Source organism: Panthera pardus, unplaced genomic scaffold (genome assembly GCF_024362965.1).
Source record: "Panthera pardus isolate Hobbes unplaced genomic scaffold, ASM2436296v1 HiC_scaffold_4, whole genome shotgun sequence".
In the NCBI taxonomy this organism is placed as follows: domain Eukaryota; kingdom Metazoa; phylum Chordata; class Mammalia; order Carnivora; family Felidae; genus Panthera; species Panthera pardus.
The window spans coordinates 11,786,162-11,803,464 of record NW_026526969.1 but is presented as its reverse complement, the minus strand read 5'-3'; the positions used below and the strand labels follow the sequence as shown (position 1 = coordinate 11,803,464).

The window sequence follows — 17,303 nt, the reverse complement described above, 5'->3', positions numbered from 1 at the left end:
GTCACCGCTGGCCGTGCTTCCCAGGCTTCGGCCTCAGGCGGGCAAGGAACCCTGGGCCTGCGGGGCTGCACGCCGTCCGTCCGGGCCGGCACCCAGCGGGCGCAGAGCTGTGCGGGCCCGGCGGAGTCTCGAGCGGAGACCCCCAAGCGCGAGCCCCGGAGCCCGCGGGCTGGGCCGGAGTGGCCGGGCGGGCGGCGGCGGCGGCGCAGAGCGTTGGGATCGGGCCCGGCCCGTTTGCACCCGCGGCGGCCCGGCCGAGGCTCGCGGGACGGCGAGGCCCCAGGCGGCCGATTTGGGCCCCGAGAGGGTCTTCGGCCCGAAGTGAACTTGTCCCGGAGGCCCAGATCCGGCTCCTCGGGAACGGCGGCCCCGGGAGGCGCCGCGCCAGCTCCGGAGCCCTCGGGAGCCTCGGGGCAGCTCGGCAGGTCCCGACGAGGTAGGTCGTGGGCTTTCGGGTCTCCAGGCGGTTGTGCATCTTGTGGGCCGCGCCGCAAACCGAGGGCGCGAGCGGCGGCCAGGGAGGGATGGGCTCTCCCCGGGACTCGCGGGGCCCAGGTTTCCTGGGAGCGCAGGGGGTCCCCGCGTGGGCTGCGGACGTTCTGTGTCCGCTCCGTTCTCCAGTCCCAATACCCCTTGCTCCCCGTGCCTCCGTCTCCGGCTTCCAAGCGGGTCTCTAAGCGTCCCTGAGCACCTGTGCTGTGTGCTCTAAGTGTGTGCCGACCGCGCTGGGCTCTGCCCTGTGGCATCCGCCAGTGTAGTGCAGGACAAGCCTGCGAGGGTTTGCTGCTGCTGCCGCCGCGGCCGCTGGGGTGACAGAGGAGGAGGTTGGGCCTGAGAAGGGAGGTGGCTCTTGCAGGGTGACCGAGTCTATGGGTGGGATTGTGGATGCGACTCAACTCCTCGGCCAGTGTGCTGTCCACTCTGTTACATTTTAAGTCAAAGTAAGTTTCTTAACAAAAGATCCTTTTGAGTAGCACGTTCAAGTGTCTACAAATGATTTAAAGACAGCCATGCCGGTGCACATCTTTTTACTCAGACCATCCTGCATCCTGTTCTGATCTTAAGTAGTTAAAAGCATGGCTAGAAAATAGATGACTGTAACAGAATTTCTTTTTGTATCTTCTTTTGAATGATGGAGGTTTATCTCAATAGGATAGTGTTCATTCTCTAATGAGAAACACATCCACTCAGTGACCATATAGTCAGGTGCCAGTTGCAGACAGGTGGGTGCTCCCTCCTTATTCTTCCAGTTAACTTCTGAAGATTTAAAGGGACAGTTCCCCCACAGGTTTCTTCCATGGAACTTTCCAGGAGAGCACTTTCTTGGCAGTGGAGATCACATACACCTTCATCGCTTCTCTTTTCTTTCCCCAGGTCTGCCCCTACTTTCACTGTTGCCCATGTTTTTACAAGAGGAGCAGAAGATGAGTAGATCTGTGGTAAGTGATTCTGTTTAATGTATTTATTCCCCACTTCCTTTTGTAATATCCCCTAGGAAATGAATAGTTTAGACTTTAAAGGGGAAGGTAGAGATAGAGAAGAGATATGATTGGTCAGACACGGAGTACCAGAGTGGCAGCAAGCATTTCTGTCGTGTTCACATGTGTAGATAGCACGATCCTTCAGAGCCTTGAAAGCCAAAGTGCAGGGCCTCCTTGGTCTGCTTGACATTCATTGAAAAAAATGACAAATGCCATTCGTTACTGGACTGACACTGACCTGTTGAGAAACAGGTTTGTTTTCTCAAGGGTTTTGCAGTTTCTTTGACCATCTCACTTTGTGACCAGTCTCCCTAAATGGCAGCCCCTAAACCATGGCTGTTGGTGCCTTACTTGTGCCTCCTGTAAGCTGAGACATACTGGTCCAGGGATCACCTAGTGCATATAATTTTTCTGGAAACTACAACATCATTCCATAGATACATTGTTTTTACTGCTTGATCCAGGGGTAAATGAGGATACTCTGGAGGAATGGCCTTCTCACCCTCCAGTAAGTCTTGCTAAATATTTTTCTATGCTAGCCTATCTGGTGTGCATCTCAGACTGTGCTGTCATGTCTCTGTCAAAGATTGCTTAGTTCCTATTCATGTTTTCTCCTGCAGTCTTGGTTCTGTCCCTGCCTGTCCCCAGAACCTGCCCCAGTAAAGGTTACCCATGAGCTAACGTACAAAGCCAGCGATTTGCCAGTCCTTGCCTTGGACTGCTCTGCTGGCTTTCCATCTGCAGGGTCTGCTCTGTTGGTTCTATGACAAACCTCTTCTACTCTCTTCCTGACTGATCTGCCCTGTTCATGTGCTGTTTTTTCCATCCCTGGCTCACGACCTTCATACGTGTCTGACTTAACCCTCCTGTGCTCTGAACTGCCCACTCTGTCCATTCTTCCACATGGACCAGATGCCTCTGCCCAGCCACCTACCAGCGTTTCCATGGAGGTTGTCCAAAGGACACCTCAGGTTAATAGTAATTATTTGTAGCCCCCACCTATGCCTTCTGCTCTCGTCCCTGTTGGCTTTTTGTTCTACTGAGCAGCCTGTCACTGAATCCAGAAAAATGGGATTCTTTCTAATCTTTCTTCATTCTCTGTTACCACATTTGCTTGTTCATATTATTCTTGTTATATTATTTTTTTGTTTGTTTTAGAGAGAGAGAGAGAGCGAGCAAGGGAGCTCTAGCAGGGGAGAGGGGTAAAGAGAGAGAGAGAGAGAGAGAGAGAGAGAATCTCTAGCAGGCTCCACATTGAGCCCCGACATGGGGCTCAATCCCATGACCCTGGGGTCATGACCTGAGCTGAAATCAAGAGTCGGACGTTCAACCAAGTGAGCCACCAGGCGTCCCACAGTAGGTCATTTTTAGAGCAGTTTAGGTTCATCTGAAAATTAAGCAGACAGTACAGAGATCCCATCACTCCTCCATGTCTCAGATTCCCTTGTTATTAACATCTTACATTAGTGTGGTACACTGTTTCAGTGGATGGGCCAGTGTTGATACATTATTATCTGAAGTCCAGAGTTGATGTTAGTTTGCTCCTTGTATGGTTCAGGTTTTGACGTCTGTAAGATGGCGTATGTCCACTGTGACAATATCATACAGAACAGGTTTACTGCCCTGAAAGTTCCCTGGGCACCACATGTTCATTCTTTCCTCCCCCAGTCTCTGGCAATTACGAGCCTCTACGCTGTGTGTATGGTTTTGCCCTTCTCAGGATTTCACATACAGGTGACCTTTGCACAACACGGGTCTGAACTGTTTGGGTTTGCTTATCCATGGATATTTTTCAATAGATACAGCATGGGACCATAAAGGTATCTTCCTCATGATTTTCTTGATATTTTCTGTATTTTTTTGTTGTAAAAATGCAGTCTGGCATTCACATAATGTACAAAACACGTGTTAATCGACTATTGAGGTTATCAGTAAGGCTTCTGGTCAGCAGCATGCTATTAGTAGTTAGTTTGGCAGAAGTCCAAAGTTATATGTGGACTTTCAACTGTGGGGGGGGTGGTCAGTGTCCCTCACCCCCGCATCATTCAGTGGTGAGCTACTGTTGGGAGTCATACAGCCTGTAGCTTTTTCAGACTGGCCTGTTTCTGGTTTTATGTGAAATGCCAGTTCGCATCCACTGCTAGTCTCTCTGTCCCTATACTATCTTGTTTGTTGTGCTTTTCTTCTTGACTTACAAAGGAGTCTTAATTGTTTCACATTTTGTCTGTTTGGATCATGTTAGTAAACATTTTCTTCCGAGCTTATTTGTCTTTTTACTTTATTTTCCAGCCTTACTATATAGTCCTCTAATGTTTTCATTTTGATGAGTTGAATACTGTACATTTTTTAAATTTCTCAAAATTTGTGTGGGTAGGACTCCTAGTTCCAGAGCGCTCTCAGCAGTCAGCACTGGAGCTGCCACTTCATTAGTAGACGGTCCGCGGTGGTGAGTGGGGAGGACTTCATGGTGTTTCCCTCTTATTTCTGTGCGTTCTTGGTTTTCCCCTCCTGGCTCTGGATGACGGCCACAGTTGCTGTCCTTGGACGGGCCGCGGACTGGTATACTGACTTCCTGACTCTGCAGGCCTCACATGTCTGAGAATGTCTTTTTCCTGGATGTTCAAGAGGAGTCTGGCTCAGTGGGGACCCTTGGACTGCAGTCTTCCCACCCCAGTAGGCTCTCGCTGTTCTCTGTTGTTTGGGCCTCAGCAAGGCATGTGAGCTCTGTGACACACGGAGGTGGCTGTGACACACAAGGGCCCCTTGTAAAGTCATTTTGCACTTGCGTCTTTGTCTGCAATCCTCTGAGGGGGTCTCTTTCTCTGTCAGTCTTTACTGATGGAATGCCAGTGCTGTGCCCTTCTAGCCACTGCTGAAAGGAGTCTCAGAAAGGTAAAGAAAACCTGTTCTCGCTCCCCCACACCAGGGGAGAGAGCAGCGCTGTCTGCATCAGAAACCTTCTGACAACATAGCAGCTTGAGATGTTCACAGGGTGTTCTTACCCTCATGTCTGATGGTCTGGCTTGTGTGAAACTCTGTAGCCAGCCCTGCATTCTTGATTTACAAAGCCATCTCTGGAATATGAGCTGTACTGAGTGTTAAGACAGCAAAGGTTGTTCCCTTTTGAAACTGACCTAAAATCCCTAAATGCAGTTCTGACTGGTTTCTTAATTTGTTAACCAGGTTTTCTGAAACCCATTTTCCTTGAGTTTAAAATGCTTTTGTAAAGCTGCTTGCTTGAAGCTGGGGAAACAACAGTGTAGTTTTCTCCCTTTGCCTTTGCACATAAACGTGAACTTGGGCAAACTACTCAAACCCGTCACAAAGAAAAAATTCAGTTTGGAACATTCACGATAATGCTCTTTTTAAGGGGCATCACTGCAGTTATTTTACGTGCATTACAAACAACAAAAATTGTAATTTTTTTCTTAGTGTGCTTTCCCCCCCAATAAGACCAAAATGCAAGCATTAAAAAAGTCCGCGCAAATTGCACGTTTTGTGAAATTACGCATGCAAAGCCAGAAGTTAGAATAAGATGTACATTGTTCTATTTATTCATTGAAATGAAACTACGTCCTGTTTCAATCCCTTGCTCTTTTGCTTTTGGTAATAACTTTTGACACGTGAACTTCTGGATGCCGATCTTCATGAGGGCGGCTGCAGTTGTGGCTGGAGGTGTCTGAATGAAGGCCGGGCAGAGCTTCTGGAATACCTCCTTACTGTATCTCCAGGACTGTCTCCTCACAGACCGGGCCTGGGCAGTTCTGCACACAGATTAGTCTGGCCTGGGTGGGAACCACCTCTTACAGCACCCAGTGCCCTGTCAGCAGTTGGTGCTCGGACCTGAACACCTTTACCTGGTCCCTGGTGTCCCCGTACCTGGAGCCTGGGAGAATAACAGGTTCAGGTGACCAGGTGTCTCAGGGAATCTTGCCAACAGGATGCGTCCTGCACTCTTTGATCGTTACATGTTAAATATTTTAGATTTTCAGTCAATGTCAGGAGTTTGTCATTCTCTCAAGTGGCCCCTGAGCAGGACACAGCCTTCTCCTTCCACACCACTCCTTACATGCCTTGTCAGATCACTGGAGCCTTTTTGCTTTTAATGTACTGGCACTGTTTTATAATCCCTCCTTGGCAACTGCATAAATCTGACAGCCTCATTGGCTTTAGTTGTTTAAATGTATTTCTGTGTTTTCTGGTTAATTTTTGTCCTTATTTGGAAAGAGTGATAAGATACATAATGGATAATCAACAGTAACCTGAGGTGTCATTATGTCCAGAGAACTTAGTTCAGGGCTTTCCATGGATTAGCCCTTTTGATGCTGGTATTATGATACTTGACAGGTACCATTGTTACCTTTATTTCAGAATTAGTGATACTGAGGGATGGTTGTAATGACTGGTGTATTTGAGTGGGAACAGTTTATTCAGAAGATCCATATTTAAAGGTTTGGCTTGGGCAGTCTCTGGGTCTGTTTGCCCCTCCTTGGGACCAAGCTCCGGCTCCCCTGGAATGTGTAAATGGGCAGAAAGGGGATTCCTTCCGAGCTTCCCAGCTAGGAATTAGGGACAATTGAACAAGCTATCACTGACAGTTTACGTGGCAGCCATGGTCAGGCCTGCTAGACATACCTTGCGATAAAATACACAACTCACAGGGTGCCTGCGAGGCTCAGTTGGTTGAGCGTATGACTCTTGATTTCGGCTCAGGTCAAGATCTCACAGTTTGTGAGATTGAGTCCCATGTCGGGCTCTGCGCTGACAGCGTGGAGCCTGCTTGGGATTCTCTCTCCCTCTCCCCTTCCCCTGCTCACTTACTTTCTCTCTCTCTGAAAATAAATAAAAAACATTTTTAAAAATAAAAATTAAAAAAAAAAAAAAACCACACACACAACAAGGATGTGTGTTGCCTGGCTTCTTCCTTTGCCAGTTGTGGCAAATATCACAGATCAGCTCCTTCCATGCACAGGAGGATCAGGCTGACTGAGAACAGTAGTTGAATTTCAGGCTGTTGAGTTTGGATCTGGGACACGTGTCTGGAGTTTAGGAGAGAGGTCTGGCCTGGTGGTAAAGGTTTGCGAAACGCTGACATACTCACAGCAGGTTGCAGATAGCAAAGTGTGAAAGACCAAAAACGGAGCCCCAGGCCCTCCAACTTCAGGATGTCTTAGAGAACAGGGGAGCCAGCAAAGGAGACAGAAGGGAGTCAGCAGGGGAGGTCAAAGGAGAGCCAACATCAGTAATGTTCTGGAAGCAAAAAGGAGGAGCAAAGCGCACCCTGCATTTCTCTGAGTGCCTCTCAGGCCTGTGCCCCTTGGCACAGGGGCTGTGTCTGCTGGTCTTCGTGTCCCCAGCAGCCAGGACTGTCCATGGCTCACAGTGCAAGATGGTATTTTCTTTTTTTGGTGACTACCGAATGAGTTCATCCTAGTGTATTTCTGATTTATTTTCTTTCCATGATAAAGGAGATAACAGTGTTTGTAGTTCAGTTGACCAGTGAGTTTGGTAAGCTCTTATCCCGTATGCCTTCTCTACCTCATCTGGTTCCGATCACGGTACCATTACAGGGGCCAGTGTCATTCAGGGACGTGGCCGTGGACTTCACCCAGGAGGAGTGGCAGTATCTGGACCCTGAGCAGAAGACCACCTACCGGGATGTGATGCTGGAGAACTACAGCCACCTCGTCTCTGTGGGTGAGGAGAGCCCGCTCTCTCGATTGCTAAGATACATGGGATTTCCCTCAGATGTACCGACTGTAACTTTGAATTTGATGGGACAAATGTGAGTGGTCTGTTTTGGGCACCAGGCAGGGCCTTTGGTCTTCACCTCCCCAGTGCAAGGCTCTGATTGCGGTGCAGCTCATAAGGCAGCACCGTTCTCAGACGATGAGAGACCCGGCAGCCCAGCAGTGAGGCTCAAGTTCTCTCTCATTTCTATTAACAGGCTGTCACATTATCAAACCGGAAGTTATCATCAAGTTGGAACAAGGAGAAGAGCCATGGATAGTAGAAGGAGAATTCCTACCACACAGTTACCCAGGTGTGTTAGTGCAGGCAGTGCGGAGACTGGTAACTCGGAAGTGTTTTTCCCCAGGAATCTCTCAAGGTCCTGAGCCTGTAGAAGGGACTACAGACAGTTGTGTGTGTGCTCTAGCTACCCACACCTCACTCCCGGAGCCTTCCTCCTTCCCCGTGAGAACCTGTGTTTGCAGAGCTTTTCCGTGCTTTGCCTCTCCCCGGAGCCCAGACCCCGTGGCTCCCTTCTCCCTGCTGAGCCTCGGGTCTTGCTTGCTCCATGGCATTTGCAGTCGCCCGTTATCATGGCTTCTTTCAGGTTTTAGGCATTCGTGTCTGTCATGAAAAAGTAACCGACAGGACTTGTAGGTTTCTTGCCACCTTCCTTACTTCTTCCTCTTTTCTGTTGAGATGCCTCAGACAGGTCTGTCCCCAGTTTCGTGTCTCCCTTTACTGAGGTCAGATTCCAAACCCCTATCCTGTGCCTGAGCCAGTGACTTTGGTGCACCTGTGCCGTTGGTGCGCCTGTGTGCTGCTCATCTGTCCCGAGATCCAACCCTTCTTGAGCTGGGTGACAGCAGTGTCTGGGCCTCCCGTCTGCCCCAGACACGCATGTCCGTCTTGTCCCTTACTCACTGTGCTGTCCTGTCCTAGTGGGTGCTCAGTGAGTGTGGTGCACGGGAATGAGTTATGATTTCTTTCCCTCCATGCTCCAGAAATGTCTCTGAAGGCTCTGCTTCCCCCTTTGCTGGGTTCTGCTTCCTGAGTTCTTCAAAGGGCTTCTCCTCCTGCCATTAGGGTTGTTGTTTGCCTGTTTGTTTTATCCTTTACCATCCCTGTCCTCCTGTCCAATCTCCTGTGGTAGCAGCCCAGTGGTCCCTCGTGCTACGTGCACTTGCAAGATGCATTCCTGGAAATTTCCAGTTGATCTTATCACTGGTCTTCCAGGATGAGCCTTCAGGGGTTTCCCTGCTGCTACTGAAAGGAAGTGTAAATTCCTCGTCTTCCCTGTGGTGCCTGGAAAATTAATTTTCTGTCGTTTCCCAGAACTCTTGCTAAATCCACTGGGTCCTCCTAAATGTCTTCTGTTCGTGTGGTTATTGTCCCTTTTGCTTTAATTCAGAGGGGAGTGCTCTGATAACAGAGCACAGAGCCAGATAACAGCACATTTTTCCAGATAACTAAGCACAGGGCCCAGGTTTTCTGCCCCTCCTTGAAGCTTTTCCTTCCAGCTCTTATTATTATTTCGGTCTCTTCCTTGTCTCAAGGTGATTCTGCCTCAGGGCCATACCTTGAAAAAAGTTAGGTCTGATCAAGTAATCTTACTTGATATTATATATATTTTGCTTGACTTCTTTCTTTCCCAAATTATAATCCTATAAAGAAAAGGGCATGTTCTCCTTGCCAAAGTATGTAACATGTAGTCCACATTGAGTATGTGTGGAGTCCAGTAGGTGAAAGAACTTTCTTGTCCATCTATTGAGAAGTAATTGATAAGCGGTGCTAAATATTCATACCTGGGTCACATCCCCATTTATTCTGCAGGTGCTTGAAAGATACCCAGAGGTTTCAGATCAAAAGCAACAGCTCTGATTTCAGTTCAGGGGTTCAAAGGAAATAGTGAGTAGTCATACTTTCTAAGAGACAGGATTTGGTTAAGAAAAGAGAAGAGAGTTGCTTGGTATAATTTATAACTCAGCATTTCAGGGGCGCTTGGCTGACTCAGTCGGTAGAGCACACGACTCTTAATCTCAGGTTCATGAGTTCAAGCCCCACACTGGGCACAGAGCCTACTTAAAAGAAACAAAGAGACCCTCAGCATTTCACGTGGAATGTTGATGTTCCAGGCTGAACCACCGTGCTTAAGCCCTTCTATGGGGAGTAGTTATTTTCAACTTTAAGGGGAAATGGATCTAATTGAGGGGAGAAAGGACTTGAGAAGATTTTGTTTTATTAAAAAAAATTTTTTTTAGTGTTTATTCATTTTTGAGAGACAGAGACAGCCTGAGCGACAGAGGGTCAGAGAGAGGGAGACACAGAATCGGAAGCAGGCTCCAGGCTCTGAGCCGTCAGCACAGAGCCCGACGTGGGGCTCGAACCCACCAACCACGAGATCATGACCTGAGCTGAAGTCGGATGCTTAACCGACTGAGCCACCCAGGCGCCCCGTTGTTTGTTTTTTTAAAGCATGGAACTCTCTGAAAGACAGGTCTTGAGTAGATCAAGGCTGGAAGCCAAGCAGACTGAATAAAGCAATAGAAGCTGAGACTTGTGGTTGAAAGGAGCTGGGCACTGTTGGCACACCATAGCTGTCTCAGAAGCACATGGTGCCTGGGATGGAGGGTCAGGCCCCCTCCCCCACACCTAACCGCCCTGGGATGGGTCATCTGCCACCTCTTGTCTAGCAAATAGCTTGGTTTCCCTGGGGCAGAAATTCTTCTTCGTAGGCTGGTATAAACCCAGGGTGGAATCACACTGTGAATCCGGGCAAAAAGTATTCTCTGTCAGACTTTTTCCCTCGTTTTACCTGTTGATGTTTTGGCAGTGCACTCAGGGAATTGTAGGTTTTGGAGGACAAGGCTGGTACGGTTTCATCTGATGTAGATGACAGCAAGCACGGCCGTCAAGTTCATCCAAAAACTTGTTAAGATAAGTAAAAATAAAGGTCACTGTTTGAGAAACAGTTTGGGGAATCTGATTTTTAAGGTTTGTAAATGAAACCAAATGAAAGTCACGAGTGGCAAAGCCTATTCACATTCAGAATTAAGGGACAGTGTGGTATGTCAGAGGCAAGGCTAGTTTAAGGGAATCGCCAGGAGTCTGAAAATGGGAAAAATAGTTGCGAAACTCACAGAGCATGTGTTTTGTGCCAGATGCTGTTCTGAGCACTTTATGAGTTTATGTATGTAATCTCACGGCAGCCTGATAAAGTAGGTACCGTTGTCTCCGTCTCACCCCTGGATGATCCTGAATCATAGGTGACTTAAGTACTTGCTGGTCGCCCAGCCACAGTGCATGCTGCACCATCCAAATAAGAACAAATAGAGTTTCATGGTCAGAATCAGTTCAGTGTAAATCATAGTATCAATAGAGTGTTCACGAAATCTTAAACTTCTGAAGGGCTGGCATGCTCCGAGTTCCTGGGACTCACCTTTCAAGTGAAACAGAACCAGAGGGATGTTACTCTAAACACAAGGAGGTTTGGGCGCACGCTGATTTGGCCCCACTGTGCGGAAGCTGAAACGAAGGAAAGTAATGTGGAAGGATCTAGGCTGGTCAAAATGCTGTCACAGAAATCTCAGTAAAAAGCGATGGTGCCTGAGCCTGTGATCATCTCCCCCCAACTTGATGGGAAACGGTGTGGCACAAAGTGCTGGGCTCCTCCCCTCCCCCACTGCTTCCTGAGGCATCTGTGCACCCCAGCTTGCCTGGTAGCACTCCTCATTCATCCCCGTTTGCTGTGAGTCCTTTCATATCTGCCTGTCAGCTGCTCATCCACCATCCCTTGTCTTCCCATCCCTGCTCTGTGTTTACATTTCACCTTCTCTACCCAGTTTTGAACAAAACCTTATAAAGCAGCAAAGATCAAAGGTGCTTGAGCTTTTCCCCTTTCCTGACCTCAGAGGTATGTGTGTATGTGCGCATGCATGCGTTTACCCCAAACCATGAGGGTAGGGAAAAGAAGTACACTTAGAAATATTTACATCTGCCCATGGAGCTGGCATCTACACCACGATGAAATGCTTACATGTAAGTCACATTCCATGTCTTAATGTAGGAGATACACGAAATGTTGTTAATTTTGCCTCTTTTTAGAAGAAGTCTGGAAAGCCGATGACCTGGTTGAAAGGGTCCAGGAGAATGAAGGCAAACATTCAAGGCAAGCTGTGTCCGTCAACAAAACCCCGACTGAAGAGAGAGGTAATGTTCTCGGTAAGACTTTAAATGTGGAAACGAACCCCATTCCTTCAAGGAAAATGTCCTATAAGTGTGGCTCATGTGAAAAGAGTTTGAAGTCCATTTCAGAATATATCAGTAGTGATGGCAGCTATGCAAGAAGGAAGCCTGACGAATGTGGTGCGTGTGGGAAACCGTTTCCCCGTGTGAAGCTTGAGAAAACTCATCCAGGAGACCAATCTTACGAATTTAATCAAAGTGGGGGAGCTTATAGTCTAAACGAAGAAAGTATTTATCAGAACATTCATATTTTGGGGAAACCCTTCGAATATATTGAATGCCAGAAAGCCTTTCAGAAGGATCCAGGTTTTGCTAATCATATGGAGGAGAAGCCCTATAAGTGGAATGAATCCGAAATAGCCTTCCTTCAAATGTCCAACCTCAGTGTCCACCAGAGGTCTCACATGGAAATGAAGCCCTACGAGTGCAGTGCATGTGGGAAATCCTTCTGTAAAAAGTCAAAGTTTATCATACACCAGAGGACTCACACAGGAGAGAAACCTTATGAATGTAATCAGTGTGGGAAATCCTTCTGCCAGAAGGGAACCCTCACCGTCCATCAGCGCACACACACAGGGGAGAAGCCCTACGAATGTAACGAATGTGGGAAAACCTTCTACCAGAAGTTGCACCTCATTCAGCATCAGAGAACTCACTCAGGAGAGAAGCCCTACGAATGTAGTTACTGTGGGAAATCCTTCTGCCAGAAGACCCACCTCACACAGCACCAGAGAACGCATTCAGGAGAGAGACCCTATGTCTGTCACGACTGTGGGAAAACCTTCTCCCAGAAGTCAGCACTGAATGACCACCAGAAGATTCACACGGGCGTGAAACTCTATAAGTGTAACGAGTGCGGGAAGTGCTTCTGCCGCAAGTCTACTCTCACCACACACCAGCGCACGCACACCGGGGAGAAGCCCTACGAATGTAACGAGTGCGGGAAGTTCTTCTCTCGGCTGTCCTATCTCACCGTGCACTACAGGACTCACTCGGGAGAGAAGCCCTACGAATGTAATGAGTGCGGGAAGACCTTTTACCTGAACTCCGCCCTCATGCGGCATCAACGAGTGCACACCGGGGAGAAGCCCTACGAATGTAACGAGTGCGGGAAGCTCTTCTCTCAGCTGTCGTACCTCACCATCCACCACAGGACTCATTCAGGAGTGAAGCCCTACGAATGTAACGAGTGTGGGAAGACCTTCTACCAGAACTCGGCCCTTTGCAGGCACCGGAGAATCCATAAAGGAGAGAAGCCCTACGAGTGTTACATATGTGGGAAGTTCTTCTCTCAGATGTCGTACCTCACCATCCACCATCGGATCCATTCAGGAGAGAAACCGTATGAATGTAACGAGTGTGGGAAAACCTTCTGCCAGAATTCAGCCCTTAATAGACATCAGAGGACACACACGGGAGAGAAAGCCTATGAGTGTTACGAATGTGGGAAGTTCTTCTCCCAGATGTCCTATCTCACCATCCACCATCGCATCCACTCGGGAGAAAAGCCCTTTGAATGTAACGAATGTGGAAAAGCCTTCTCTCGGATGTCCTACCTCACCGTGCACTACAGGACTCATTCTGGAGAGAAGCCCTACGAATGTAACGAGTGTGGGAAAAAATTCTACCACAAGTCAGCCTTCAATAGCCATCAGAGAATTCACAGGAGAGGGAGTGTGAACGTACTGGATGTGGGAAGGCTTCTCTGAAGTCCAAGAACCCTCTCAGCGTGGTGAGCAGGCAGCTCCTGCCGTCGTCCCTCAGAGTTCACACGGGTGATGCACACGAATGAGCCTTTGTGTTAGTCAGACTTGAAATCTGAGAGTTCACAGGGTAGAGACCACAGTTGTAACAAGCCCACAGTTGTAACAAGGACTCGTCGGATACCAGACTGTACAGAAGTAAATGTTTATAAATATGTAGGATGTGTATGAACTTCACCGTGGACTCAAACTGTTTCACATATCAGGGAATTCATACCAAGGGAAAATCTCTCAATTTAACGAAGGTGGAAAACATACTCCTTTGGAAATTATTACTATTAAATGTTTGTGATGTAGTAACAAGCTTCTTGGAACTTGAATAACTGTTGTAGTAAAGATACTTGTGCAAACAGAAGCTGTCAAATCAGCAGGTAGTGATCAAGACTGTAGCATCGCAACTGACGCTCGTACGTGAGTGTTCCTGGGAATGTAGGACTTACGTTTTTGAGGAGTTTTTAAGTTTGTCCACTTGTTTTTAGGATGCTCCATTACAGGAATTGTATGTTCATTTGAATCATGTTTGAAAAGCCATTGTAACCTTAGTAGAATAATTTGTAAGACATGGTAAGATTATCCATTTGAAACTGCTCCACCACGTCAGTACCCTAATACTGTCACTGAACTCGTATCTGATCGTGTATGAAGTACACTGCTTCTCCCACTCTTCCCGGTCAATGAACTAAATCGTCTATAAAGAAGCTAATGTTTTTGTAATGTGTTCAACTTTATCTGAGTCAGCAAGAGATAGAAATCTATGCATAAAATAGAAAACCATATAGATAATTTTGTTAATGCCAGAAGTTTCCAGTAGTAAGTCTCCTATAGCACTCATTGCATTCTCTACAGTTAAACAGAAAGACTTAAAGTATTTCCATTTGTACTAATTTTTTTTTTTCGGTCTGTTTTCTTATTTTTTTAGTTCGGATGCCTACATATGTGTAAGTGTGCAGAGCACACATACTGTGTAACTTAGTAATTATCCGTATTTTTACTTGATATAATAATGTTTTTAAATATTGTGCTCTACTCCTTCCTGAACGAATGAAGAACTCTTCATACGGGTTTGTGGCAGACGTTGGTGAACGACCCTCACTCACTTCTTACTCACTTCTTACTGTTTGCTGGCGGAGTTTGGGTATCCATTCCTCCTCGTGGAATGAGGGATAGATCCTGACTAGTTTCAGTTAATAATGGTAATCCTCTTCTCATTGCCAGCCATTGGTTTAGAGTGGTCACAGGACCCAGTTCTGTGCAGATGAACAAAGGAGAGATCTGACAGGTTACCTCTGGAAAACATTCCTTCAAAGATTCGAGGGATGAATCATGCAGGGTGAAGTAGAGTCTTCTGTCGAACGTTGCCTTCTCTGCATGGGATGCCTGGTTGTGTCCTTCAAATACGGATTATAATTTAAGCATGGCCGAGCAGAAATATCGGGAGAACCTGGGACCTAGATGATGACGTTGAGCCACTGAACCAACCAGCCATGTAGCTGGGCCACCTCTGGACTGTCTCTTCTGTAGTAGACTAACTTTACTTTTATGCCAGTTGATTTTGGTTGCTCTGTTAGCCATAACTGAAGATACAAAGTTATACCTTTGTAGGAATTATGCAATTGAGAAGTGGACTTTAGGTAAATCATCTATTTAGAAGTAAGTACTGATAGAGAGCTTTATCTTAACTTTCTGTAAATCTGGATGTAAATAGTTTGAGCACTACAAATCAACTTGAAACAATTAAATGTATGTTTCCTTGAATTGTTACATCATTGACCTAAGAACCTTTAGAGCCCGATAAAGTGTCAGGTATACCTTCCTTTTTACAATGCATGACAAATTTTGTTTAGGTTAATTTATGTTATCCATGGATCATCGCTATAGTGTGAGTTGACAACATAGGTGTGGAGGGTAAGGACCTTTGCTTTCCAGTGATTAGCCGCATAGCCTCTATTTGAATAATTGACCCCTTACGGCTGAGATGAAATGCCATATTTTCTGTGTATTTCAGTCACTTGTGCCACCTGTTTTTGTTGCTTAGCACTTTCCCTCCACATTCTTCTAGATAATCGTGAGTATGCTACATAGCAGGAATGAAAAGTCTGGTAGGTTGTATAGTTTTGTGTAGGAAAATATACTCATGGTGTATTTGTGGAAATGATACCTACAAAGATTCCCACCGTAATCTGTCATTATAGCTTTAAACACACAGTATGCATTTTAAGTAAAATACTCAAAAAGTTTCAACGGTTCACCACATTCTTCTTACCAAGTGCCTGCGCATGAAAGAGCCTGGTACACATAAGTGGTCCCGGACTGCCTCTCTGATGAGGGAGCAGTGTGATCTGTTCAGTTTCAAACATGTCCGTGCTCTCATGTTATTACATCTCTGAAAGTAAGATCAGTGGCATGTTCTTTAATGCCACTGTTTTTCTTCTCTAGAGGCACGTAAAATAATGGTTTTAGACTTGATGGAATACAATATATGAAAAGTTTTTAACTGTCCCTGGCAAGTGTGTAAGGTAACACAGGCCCGGGTTCATAAAGAAAGCACTAGAGGGACTTGAGCCTCCCTGTCCTGCAGTAAGGACTGAAGGGGGGACTGAAGGACTTGGGGGTGAGTTGGGGGGCAGGAGCTCCTGGGTATTGTACCAGTGACCTCATAATTTGGGGTGTGAGCAGATCATGAACTCTGAGAGGGGCTTCCAGGGGCTGAGCAGAAGGCAGACCCTTCCTGGCCGTGGACACGCGAGATCCCCCAATATTCTGTATCCTCCTCGAGTTAGTGAAGCGATGGCTTACTGACTCCTTCTCACGTGGATCAAAATGAAGACGTAGTTTTAACACCAAGGCCCTATCCCCTCGGAGGCCCCCGAGTCACCCGCTTCTTTGTTCCATGTCAGTGAGCTTGGTGGCACTGTCCATCCAGGCTCTCCAGAGAAGACTGTACAGTCTTGTGCAGATGTGGCCCAGCTAACTGCCAGCTTTGCAGGCTGCCTGCAGTGAAACAAAACAAGGAAATTCCTTTTCCTTCTCACAGAGATGACATCACAAACCAACGGTGTTTCCCTTCCCTGAATTCAAAGTCCGTGATTCCTGCCAAACTGATGAAGTAGCATGGGCTGCCGACTTGTTTCCCAAGCCCAACTCTGGGGTGCCAGAGAACCCCAAGCAGTTCACACGTCCAGGGACTGCAGGGGTGCCCTGGGGGCAGATGTGGCTCTCGGCAGGGAGGTGTGAGCAGCCAGAGACAGTAGGGAGGCCGGTGCCAAGGGGAACTCGGGGACTACACGACATTGCTCTCCACTGTAGTGTCCCAAGCACATCGCTGCCCACCACGGTCCTTTGTGAGACCGAATGCAGGTGCATCAGCCCCATCCAGCTGAGATGAGGGGTGGACGTGACAGACACAGTGTGAGCTGCATCGTCCCCTCCTCATTCCACAGCCATGTCATTACCATAAGTAGGCACGTTTTTCCGGATGAAGGAGGACCTTCTGGTGATCATGTAATGTGCCAAGAAGGGGTTCCTCCTAGCTGGGGGTGGGCTTTCTCTTCTGTAACACATACGTCTGCTGAGGCCACCCTGAGGAACAGCAATAGGGGTTAGGCCTTTGCCCAGCTCCTTCCATTAGCCGAGATCTCCAGACACCTCAGCAAGAATAAATGCCGGGAGAAGACAAGGAGTTTACCAAGAGCACACCATATGTCTCCACCACTAGTGGGATGTAGAAATCCAGATTTCAAAATGGTCTTACTAGACATCCCTTGAGAAAAGTGTATTGGTTATATGAAGCAGGAACAGTTACCCCAAAAGAGGTGGGGAAAAGGGCATCAATAAATGGCATGAAGCAAATGCTTCACTAGATGAGTTTAACTGCAGAGTGGATGCAGCCAAAAAGCCAGTGAGTGGGCTGAAGGACAACGGCAAATGATTTCGCCCTCGACGCAAGAAGAAAGAGGTACAATGTGAAAAATAAAACAGAGGATGGTAGAACACCCATATCCTGGGGTTCTCAAAAAGACAAGATGGGAAGAAAACCCATGAATTAAAAGTTTCTCAGAATTAAAAAAAGAATGAAATTAAGAGA

The 17,303-nt window shown here is 47.2% G+C and overlaps 2 protein-coding genes across 3 annotated transcripts in view; one reads left to right on the top strand and one right to left on the bottom strand.

Moving 5' to 3' along the window:
* The first annotated feature begins 8 nt into the window (after positions 1 to 8).
* Positions 9 to 15,460, top strand: ZNF12 (zinc finger protein 12). 2 transcript variants are annotated; one of them, XM_019422538.2, is made up of 5 exons: positions 9 to 436; positions 1,375 to 1,439; positions 7,052 to 7,178; positions 7,429 to 7,524; positions 11,316 to 15,460. In XM_019422538.2, exons 2-5 carry the CDS (start codon positions 1,401 to 1,403, stop codon positions 13,163 to 13,165), a joined length of 2,112 nt encoding a protein of 703 aa, XP_019278083.1. In that variant the 5' UTR covers positions 9 to 436; positions 1,375 to 1,400; the 3' UTR covers positions 13,166 to 15,460. The 2 variants fall into 2 exon arrangements, with proteins under 2 accessions (XP_019278083.1, XP_053749952.1); XM_053893977.1 differs by lacking the exons at positions 9 to 436; positions 7,052 to 7,178; positions 7,429 to 7,524.
* Positions 13,349 to 17,303, bottom strand: part of LOC109251177 (zinc finger protein 81-like) — a 32,621-nt gene continuing 28,666 nt past the window's right edge. Inside the window, exon 6 of the mRNA XM_053893984.1 lies at positions 13,349 to 16,210. Coding sequence (XP_053749959.1) covers positions 16,113 to 16,210 — 98 coding nt within the window. The 3' untranslated portion in view covers positions 13,349 to 16,112. The remainder of the gene's footprint in view (positions 16,211 to 17,303) is intronic.